At 50.2% G+C, this 10,770-nt stretch overlaps 1 protein-coding gene across 1 annotated transcript; it reads left to right on the top strand.

Annotated features, from left to right (window-relative positions):
- Positions 1-2,270: 2,270 nt before the first annotated feature.
- Positions 2,271-9,997, top strand: LOC311176745 (H-2 class I histocompatibility antigen, Q10 alpha chain-like; the record flags this gene model as incomplete). Its single annotated transcript, XM_084242390.1, has 7 exons — positions 2,271-2,307; positions 2,693-2,800; positions 5,584-5,844; positions 6,875-7,150; positions 9,303-9,578; positions 9,697-9,795; positions 9,897-9,997. 7 exons carry the CDS (start codon positions 2,271-2,273, stop codon positions 9,995-9,997), a joined length of 1,158 nt encoding a protein of 385 aa, XP_084098516.1.
- Positions 9,998-10,770: the final 773 nt, after the last annotated feature.

Genomic DNA, 10,770 nt, shown 5'->3' with positions numbered 1-10,770 from the left:
CCTTTGCAGCGCTGGTTCAAAGCCTCACTGCTCCCCGGCCACCAGAGGAGGGTCCCACATGGCGCGCAGACCTCTCCTGCCGCCCGCTGCTCCCCTCAGCAGTGTACTTCGGTCCTTCTGCCTGCTCTGCTCCCCGCTCTGGCTCTGGTGAATTCTCTCACCCTCCCGCGCTTCTGACTGTACCCAGTGCATGTATAAACAAAACAAACAAACAAACCAGCAAACAAATAAATAAAGCATGCCTCTATAAAAAAAAAATAAATAAAATAAAACTTTCCTTCTGCAGCTTCCTCACTTCTCTCAGCCTTCATAAAATTGAAGAGAGTTAAGGCCTTGCTCTGGTTTACACTTGGATTTAATGGAATGATGTTACTAATACAATTGTCTATGCAGACCACTAATTTATATCAGCAATAAGGCTGCTTTGCTTTCTTATCATTCATGTGTTCACTGGAGTAGTACTTTTAATTTCCTTGAAGAACTTCTGTATTCACAACTTACCTAACTGGTGCAAGAGGCCCAGCTTTCAAACTATCTCCCCTTTCTACATGCCTTTTCACTAAGCTTAATCATTTCTAGCTTATGATTAAAGGAGAGATGTGCAACTCCTCCTATAATTTGAAAATATACAGACAATTGTACAGTTATTAATTGGCCTAGTATTGTTGTATCTCAAGCAATAGGAAGATCACAAGAATGGCCAGTTAATGGAGCAGTCAGAATATTATTCATCTGTTAAATTCACTGTCTTACGTAGGTGCACTTTGTGGTACCCCAAAACAATTATGAGATCACAGATCATCATAACAGGTATAATAATAATGAAATAGTTTAAAATACAAGAATTACCAAGTATCCTTAACATACTTGATGGGAGCACATGCTGTTAAAAAAATAAAAATGGTGCCAGTATGCTTGCTCAGCGTGGAGTTACACACAAACCCTCAATTTGCAGAACAACAACAACAAAAAAATCCTTGACGTGCAATAGAATAAGGTGTGCCTATATTATCCCTTGGTCCAGCAAAGTCCCATGACTGGTTAGAATGCGGACCCCAGCAGGCTGCCTAGGGGAAGAGTCAAGGCAAGGAGTCCTGACCATGTGAGAGGTGAGAAGGCAGAGCTAACCTCCGGCCCAGGGAGACAGGTCAATGGCAAGCTAGGTGAATACAGCATTGAAATTAGGGACAATGGAGTGCATGCGGGGTGAGGGGTTAGACGCTCTCTGGTGTCTAACCTGGGCACCTGGTGTGATTAGGGAGGGGGAATGTGATTAATGCGGGGATGGGGGGTGCCTCAGAGATGTGTGTGGAAACTAAGGGAGAGCTCTGTGGAACTTCAAGGACCATGACCCTTGAGAACTCCTCCCCTTTTATTCTCTCCACGTGGGTACTTCCGTAAATTCTTCATGTTCTGCCTCACCCTTACTGCCCTGAATGGCAGACTCATGCAAGCCCAGAGAGTCAGTGTCCCCTCCCTGCCAAGCACACCCTTCCTCTGGCCCAGACCTTGCCCCTGAACAGTAGCCCCAAAGACCAGCACTGACCTGACTCTTCCTTCAACTAACTTGACACCAGCCACTCTTCCAGGCACTTTACACTATCAACTTGGCAAACACTTATAACAGCCCTTTCAGACAGGGAGACCAAGGCTCAGGCAGGCACTCTAGCCCTTGCTTTCTTGCCCAGACCCATCTCTCCCATTGCAGTCTACCCTTGGCCTTGGTTTTACCACACTCACTGTAGGCATCACACTTGCTAGTCCTTTTTGCCAAGAGCAGTTGTTCTCAAACTTTAGAACTACCTCAGAATCGCCAAAGGACTACAACTACAGAAAGCTGTGCTTACCCCCAGAGTGTTTGATTCTGGGGGCACTGGGAAGGTCAGGGTATAGCACCCTAAAATTCCCTAGACAAGAATGCTCCTCCCTCAGCCACCCACTGCCAGGTAATCCAGTTAACAAGGTCTTCTCCGGGCTTCAGCCAAAAAGCCCCTGTCCCCTAGCACTGCCCGCCCCAGGGTACTCTGGCACCTGGTGCCTCTGCAGTCCTGCACTGGTCAGCCTTACTGGACCCGAGTGTCTTAATTGTTCAGTTGTTCCTCTCCCTACCAGACCTGAGCCCCCTTGGCACCATGTCTATCCAGTTCATCTCTGCCCCTGCACACTCCAGTCAGCTCAGTCCCTGGGTTGTAGTAGAAAGACCACAGGTGTTTGTCAGGTGCGTAATACTGCAGAGGAGAGGTCAGGGCTGCACAGCTCAGTCTGTGGACATGGCCAGGCAGGACGTGGGCTCCCTGCCTGCAGCACGTGAGCATCGCCTGGGAGCTCTAGTGCCTGCTGGTATCGGGTCCCCACCTCGAGGCCCACTCAGTCCAGGATGGCAAGATTCTCCAGGCTGCTGGGTGGTTCTGAGGCAGAACCCAACCCTGGCTTCCCTCCTTTCTAAGTGGAAACAGGCCCAAATCACAGGAACACAGCAAAAGGCAGTAAATCACTATGTGCAAAGCTGAGGAGTCACACCTGGCACTGAGGCCTAGAACTTGGCCTGTTGGCTTTGAGCCTATGTTTCCCTTCCATGGGCTCTTACTGTCATTCTCTGACATGCTAAGTGCAGATTTTCTCAGCAGACACAAAGACATGTAGGATAATTACACCTTGAGACTCATACTTCCCATACATTTATCCCTTGCAGAGAGTCCCTGGGGGCTGCCCGTGGTGGAAGACAAGCCAGCTTCCTTTGCAAAGGTGGAGATAGCAAAACTGGCCAACCTGAAGTTAAACAACAAGCCCTGGCCTGGAGGTAAGACCCGACCTGCCTGCTGAAGGAGCAGGATGGCAGAGGCCAAGAGCCACAGCCTGCAAGATGGCACAGTCTGGGAATTTGATGAGTTGTCAGGGTGGGAGAACCTTGCCAGGGTGGGCAACACAGAATCCAGAGCCTCTGAAAGGTGCCCCAGGGGCTGGAGTCTGATCTCCAGAGGACTGGCACCTCACTCAGGCACCTTCCCCCACCCCCATCCCACTGCAGCTCTTCTTCCCATGTCCACCTCTTCCCTGAGAACAAGAAAGGCAGCCTAAGAATATGATGTCTGAGGAGACCTTGCCATAGCCTGCCCTGTGCTTTTTCTTCCTTTGCTCAGGGTGCCTTTCTCCATCTTTCTCTGCTCCATCTGCATGTCACCTTGTCCTGTGACAATCATGGACTCTCCCTCCAGTTCCCTGTTTATAAGGACTCATTTAGGTCCTGTCTAGACAACCCAGGATGATCTCCCCATTTCAAGATCCTTCATTAATCCCATCTGCAAAATCCCACAGCTGGTAAAATTCTCAGGTTCCAGGGCCTGAGAATGATAATGAAGGGCCATTATCCAGCCTTAGGTACTGCTTCCTGTGAAGAGTGAGATAGGATGGGAAACACCCACCTTCCACTACCCAAGAGGCACAGCAGCCACCCAGGGACATAGGATCTTTCCCTTCCCTTATACCAGGGAGGCTGACCTGCTGCAGAGAAAAGCCAGGGAGGGTCTGTCTAACAGAGATCACCCTCAAGCCCTGCAAGCCTGTCACAGCTGCCAGCTCAGGAGCACCTCACTCTGATCTTAATTCAGTGATTTGCAAGGAAACCCCACCATGAGACACTTGTCATTTCCTAAGATGCTTGCAACACCCAGACCTAAGTTCAACCCTTGGCTCAAACACTCTCAACATTGACCCCTCTCCCACCAAGGAGGTTTGTTTGACCATGAGACAGAGCTTCTCTTCCTCAGTTGAGAAAAAACAGAGGCTGTGGTGAGAGAATTCAGGCTCCCCTCTTTCTAGTAGATGCCTTTGGGTGCCATACAGACCACCCCTGGCCTCGATGTCTTCATCTGTAAAATGGAGTCAATTACACAGATGTCTTCCGTGTATAGTAACATCAACTGAGATAGTGAATGAAAAGCAGTTAGACCAGTGCAGAACACACAGCGGTTACTCCAAAAATGACAGTTGTGATTATCGTCACTACTATTCATGCTCTTGTTTTTTGTCCAGTTCAGTAAATGCCCACTCTGTGCCATGCATGATGTGAGGCCTTGGGAAATAGAGTGATGCAGTGTGTTACCTGCCCTTACAGAGCCAACAGACTTCACAGGGAGCACAGGACACTGTTGAGAGACCTTTGGGGACATGCGGAGGGCTTCCTGGAGGAGGGACACCTGAGAGATAAATCTGAGGGAGGACACACTGACCAAAAGAAAAGAGGGACAGGAGTGCCTGGAAAGCAGGAACACAGTGCAGAGGCCTGGGTGGTGTGGCTAAATCCAGCGTAAACAGTGTCGTGAACAAACAGAGGTTCTTGATTTCTCTGTTCACATTTGAATATTCAAACACTGAGCAACTACTGTGTTCCAGAAGATGTCCTAGGCACTGGAAAAATAGAGTAATCCCTACAGGAACATCTGCCCTTGGGGAGTTTGCACCACAGTGGGGAGATAAACCATTAACAAGAAAAACAAATTGCAGATTCTGAGGGTAGTGCTCTAGAAAAAAATAACACCGAGAAGGGAGTGCTGAGGGATAAATTATATACATATATATGTATATGTATATATTTCATAAGTTTGGTAAGAAAGGAACTCCTTTTTTTTTTTAAAGATTTATTTATTTATGCATACAACAGCTGGGGTACAGGCCAGAGATGTGGGGGGTGAGAGGATTCACCAGAGACAGAGTGGGGAACAGAACAGGCAGACTGACTGAAATACACTGCTGAGGGGAGTAGCGGGCGAGTCAGGAGAGGTCTGCTGCGCCATGTGGGTTGCTCTCTGGTCGGCTGGGGATCAAACTTATGCTGCAGTGGCTGCAGATTGCTTCATAGGTTGCATCTTAACCCTTGCGCCACCAGGGAGGCCCCCAAGAAAGGAACTCTTGAAGAACAAAAAATTTTTAATGTTAGTCAAGGGAGTGACAAACCAAGACTATCTCTGAGAAAGTTTGACTGAGTTTTTAAAGATACAGCATTTGTTATAATAATAGCTTGAGTCAGAACTGGCTGCTAACAGGATTTCATATACAAAAACCAAGTTGAATCAATGAGTTGGTGCTTCTGGATCCTTGGTGGAGAACAACCTTGAAACAGCATTTGTATTTAAAGAGCAAAAAGATCTATTAGCAATGTCTGGTGTGGGAGCAGGAGGAAGGGGGAGTGAACTCAGATGCCACCAGCTCAGCAGCAACAGTCCTAGCTGAGAGATATGTCCAGGCACTTCTGAGGATGCTCCGTATGAATTAAGCTTCCTACCAACAAACATTTTAATCATAATATTTTTAATTGTGAGGTAAAAAACCTGATAGCTACACTTAAAAAAGATGATTATAAAGTATAAGTAGGGCCTGAGTAAGGCGACTTAGTGCATGAATTTGGCCTCAATGTTTGATCAATTCATTATTTATTTAAATTATTTGGGTAAGATTATTTTTCTTATGGAAACTCACAGCTCTTGCTCTTGCTGATAGCAAACACTCTGGATGGGTTTCCACAGGCCAAGCCCGGTACAGATCCTGGCTGTGCATGTGAGCCTGAGCCGTTTTGTATTTCTGCAGGTACACACTCCCTCCACTACCACTACCTATTCCTGTCAGAGCCAGGCCCAGGCCTCCCCCAGTTCCTGGCTGTAGGCTACGTGGACAACCAGCCCTTCATGCGATTTGACAGTCGTGTGGACGAGGCCAAGCCCCAGGCCCAGTGGATGGCACCTGTGGAACCTCAGTACTGGGCTAAGGAGACAGAGAAGCAGAGGACCTGGGCTGAGGTGCAGCAGGTCGAGACGCGGAGAGTGATGAGCTACCACAACCAGAGCAGCGGTGCATGGAACAGGCCCTGCTGACTCCCCAAACCATACTTTCTTCACACTATCTGCTGAGCCTCCAGGCAGCCGTGCCTATCCTATAGGGGATACAGACTGCTCTGTCAGGCCTGTCCAGGCACACTCCTGCCACATGGTCTCCCCAGCCTCCTTCCCCCACTGCCAAGCAGGGGCCACAGGGGGCTTCAGAATCAGTTGAGCAGCAAGCATCCACAGGAGCTAGGGCCCATGACACCTCTCCACATAGTCATCCAGGGTTCTAGACCTCAACAAACTGGCAGAGGCTTTTCCCCTCGCACCAACCCTGCCTGAATGCATCAAATCACACCCAACCCCAGGCTCTCAGATGCCATCTCTGCCAGGCAGGGGAAGGAGGTCTGATGAGCTTGAACTAAGGACACAGCTCAGGGTGGGAGAGAGAACTGGGTGAGGACCCCTCTCTGGTATCAGCAGAGACAGGAAGCATTTCTCTGAGCCTCAGTCCCCTTGTCTCACACCCCACTTGCAGGGCTGCTGATGATCCTGAGTGACGTGCTGTGTGGAGCACAGCTTGTCCACAGTCACTCTGCTCTGTGCCCAGATACCCATGACCAGGCTAAAAGCCTCAGTTCCCCAGAGGTCTGGGAAGGAATAGATACCAAGGACCAAGACTGGGGAGGCCTGCATCAGCCCAAGAACCCAGGATAAGCATGACCAGCCCCAGTGGCAGCAATAACAGCCAGAATCACCAGATTTCACATTTTACAACCAAAGTGGACATGACTTACCATTGAGACATGTTACAGTCATAAATAAGTTTTTTCCTTTGTATGTATATGATGAACTGAAATATTTTTACCATATGAGGAAACTGAAGTACAGAGAAGCTTAGCAGTTTCTCAGCCCAGGGTGCTCAAAGAAATTGCCTGGAGAGCATTTCTCCTAATGCTGACACCCTGTTGCCACACTTTGGAGGCCCCATGAGTGGGGGCTTCTCTCCAGCTCTCAGATGCTGCCCAGCAACCAAAGCCTTCTTGCCACCTCTACAGGCATGCACAGCACTCAGCGCATGTTTGGCTGTGAGATCCAGGAGGATGGCACCTCCAGTGGCTTCTGGCAATTTGCCTACGATGGGCAGGATCACCTGATGCTGGACCTGGAAACTCTAAGCTGGGTGTCCGCGCAGTCTGTGGCCCTGCAGACCAAACGCTGGTGGGAGATGGAGCACTGCTATGCCGAGTATGACAAGGCCTACCTGGAAGGCCTCTGCCTCATCTCCCTGCGCAGGTACCTGGAGCTGGGAAGCAAGAGCCTCACACGAAGAGGTTAAGGCCCAGCTGGTGACAATTCAGACATAGCTTCCATGCTCCTGTTTTTTTTTTTTTTTTTTTCCATGCCCCTGTTATTGACAGTCTTTCCATTCAGCCTTGGGGGAAAGGGTGGGAGGACAGACTGTATCCCTCTGACTCAGATGATCCCATGGGGGCCTACAAAGATAGCCAACTAGTCAGTAGCTTTCTCCTGCAGAGCAGGAAACATCTTAAACATATAAATTGAGTTTTTTCATTTATAATCATGTATACAATGAACTCAAATATTCTTCCCATATGAGGCAACTGTGGTGCAGAGAAGCTCAGCAGGTTCTCAGCCCCAGAGGCTATTCCAGTGTCATCTTGGAAAACTAGTCTTCTCATTCTGGGCCTCATTTTCTTCATCTATAGAGCAAGTGTGTCAAAACAGGTGGTTTCATGAATTCTTTTGGGAGCTTATTGTCCTGTGGTTTGGTGCTTGGGAAATGAACCCCAGGGCCCAAGAAATAGGGTGCCTCACCAGTCACTGGACCACTGGGGAAACTGATGCCCTTTGCCTTCTCTTCCCAAACACCTCTCATCTGAAATATGTTCCCCAGGCTTAGATGCAACCTAAACTTCTCATCTTGGGAAGCAGAACTGGATATACAAGGGCTTGGATGGACACTAGGGGAGGCCGGTGCTTGAGGGAGCCAAGGTGGAGGCTTCTTGGACTGTGGTAAGGGAGGCTGTGGGAAGCTGAATGGATCGGAGCACCCAGCAGACCACGGATATCTAGTAACTGAGTGATGGATGCGAATGCACACAAGTAATGAGGGAGACAAGATAAATAACATATAGGGAAAAAGCAAAATTATGAAAGCAGAGTGTAGTGGAGCTTAGTCTCCATTTCCACAGGGCTTGCTGGCTGTGTGACCTTGGGAAAGGTGCTCGCCCTCTCTATGCCTTAGTTTACTCATGAGTACAACATGGGTGATAATAATAGCCCCCTCTCCTCCCCAAAGCACTGTGTTAAATAAGTGAGCATTGAGCTCTCATTCAGCACCAGGGGGCATTCTGCACCTTTCACCAGAACCAAAGGGTGTGTGTGTGGGGGGGGGAGGTATGTATGTGTGTTCCAAGATCTGCAGTTGACAGCTGGAGACCCAGGAGAGCAAGTGTACGCTTTGAGTCTGAAGGCACAAAAAGACCGATGTCCCAGCCCAAGGCAGTCAGGCAGGAAGAGTCCCTCTTACTCAGTCTTTGTCCTTTTCAGATCCCCAGCTGTTTTCATGAGGTCCACCCACATAAAGACAGCAACCTGCTTTAGCAAATCCACTCATTCAAATGTTAATAGCACCCCGAAACACCCTCACATACATACCCAGCATAACTCTTTTTTTTTTTTTTTTAGAATTTTTTTTTCCCTAAGATTTATTTATTTATTTATTTATTTATTTATACAAGCACTGGGTACAGTCAGAAGTGCGCGAGGGCGAGAGAATTCACCAGAGCCAGAGCGGGGAGCAGAGCAGGCAGAAGGACCGAAGTACACTGCTGAGGGGAGCAGCGGGCAGCAGGAGAGGTCTGCGCGCCATGTGGGACCCTCCTCCAGTGGCCGGGGAGCAGCTGGGGATCCAACTGGCGCTGCAGAGGCTGCGGGCAGCTTCGCAACCCAGCGCTCAACCGCTGCGCCACCGGGGAGGCCCCCCAGCATAACTTTTGACCAAATGCCTGGTTCTTCTTTGGGCCAGGGAAGTGACCACATGGCACTAAGCCATCATCACATGCACTAAGGCACCAAGCGGTGCCTTCAAGGTAGGCGAAGAAGAAACAAGGCCCTCCCACTGGCCCACTCCCTCTTCGCCTGGACTCTCATTCAGAACAACTCTGAGACAGGAGTAATGCACCCCACTAAGCCCTGAGAAACTGAGGGCTGTGGACAAAAGTCAGGCAGGGATTCAAGCCAGAAAGAGCCCACCCCACATCACAGCCCACCCCACTCCCTGGAGAGACAGGTATTCCTTCTCACCTTCATTTAACAGCCGCTTGTTGGGCACCTAATGTGCACAGGGAGTCACAGGGGAAGAATGAAAGTCTGAGAAAAGCCCGTGGGTACGGGGAGAAGGGGGTGGAGGGAAGGCAGAAAGCAGCCCTCATCAGTCTTCCTCCCTCCACCCCACTGCAGATCCCCCCAGGGTGCAGGTGACAAGGCATCCCACCCAAGACAGGGGCACCTTGCTGAGGTGCTGGGCCCTGGGCTTCTACCCACGGGACATCTCTCTGAGCTGGTGGCTGGATGAGAAGGAGCTGGCCGTGGAGAGAGAGAATGTGGAGACGCGCCCCAGTGGGGATGGCACCTACCAGACGTGGGCGGCCGTGTGGATGCCAGAGGGGAAGGAGGCCTTATACACCTGCCACGTGCAGCACTCCAGCCTGAACCACACGCTCACTGTGGCCTGGGGTAAGGAGCTGGGCTTGGCTGTGGGGGCCAGGGGTGGGGAGGAGGGTCAGCGGAGGGTCCCGAGGTTCCCCAGACACCCAATGGTCTGGGGCTAACCCCTTTGCTCTGCTTTCCTCAGAATCGCCCTCTTCTCCTGGACTCATTGCCATCGCTTCCTTCACCAGCCTGGCCACTGTCTTGGTTGTAATTGTGATCTTTACCAAGCGGTGCCTTCAAGGTAGGTGAAGAAGAAACAAAGGCCCTCCCATTGGTCCACCCCCACAGGGAGGAATGCTCTGCTGCCAGCCCCTGCCTTGAAACTTCCCTCATGGGGAGCAGCAACTACAGCTGCAGCCCGGTCCCCACCTGTGGAAAAATGCAGGCACCGAACCTGCACCTTTGAGTACTTCGTGGATCTTCCAGTCAAGGGAGACCATTAGGCTTGACCTGGGAAAGGGCACAGAAGGGAAGGGTAGAGGGGAGGGGAGGCCCCAGAGCTCCACCTCTGACCACCAGCCACCTGTCTCAAGTTCTGTGTTCTTTTTCCCTCAGCCAGGAAAAAATACTCTTATGAGCAAGCTCCTGTTGACTGTGGAATGGGCGAGCTGGGGAGAGGAAGCACCAGGAACTCCCAAGCGTGACGGAGATGACTTGGAACCCAAGGCGGAGGTGGGGCAGTGAGACAGACCCATGCCCAGGCTGAGTCCCTCACGACCCCCTGCAATCCCGGAGGGGAGCCACTGCCCGGTTTCAGGGAGACCCAGCTTCACCACCCACCCTCCTCCCTGAAGGTGGAGGATCTCTTAATTCCCAAAACCAGGCGAGAGAAGGGGCTACTCAGCTCTGCCGCAGACAAGCCTAGTGTCAGTGGCTGAGAGTTGCCAGCCAAACCACAACCCCTGATAATTTGACACACTTGTTCAGTTGGAAGCCATGTGAGTCAGCTCTAGAGTGGAAGGAACAAGGGTACAGAAGGCTAGATTTGAGAAAATAAAAATCAGTAGGACTTGATGGCTGAAATTTGTGGGGGCTGTTCATTTATTTATCCAGCAGATATGTAGGGAATATTTGTTGTATGTTCAGCATTATGATAGAGGAGCTATTATGAGACAGCCTCGGTAAAAGAAATTGCAAGCTGGTAAAATGAGTTGCCCCAAGTCCTATTTGAGGAGATGGACTAAAGCATAGACAGCGATCTCCAAACAATTTGGCC

Source organism: Talpa europaea, assembly GCF_964194135.1.
Source record: "Talpa europaea genome assembly, chromosome: 9".
NCBI lineage: Eukaryota > Metazoa > Chordata > Mammalia > Eulipotyphla > Talpidae > Talpa > Talpa europaea.
The sequence above is the reverse complement of the archived record's forward strand: the minus strand, read 5'-3'. Positions and strand labels throughout refer to the sequence as shown.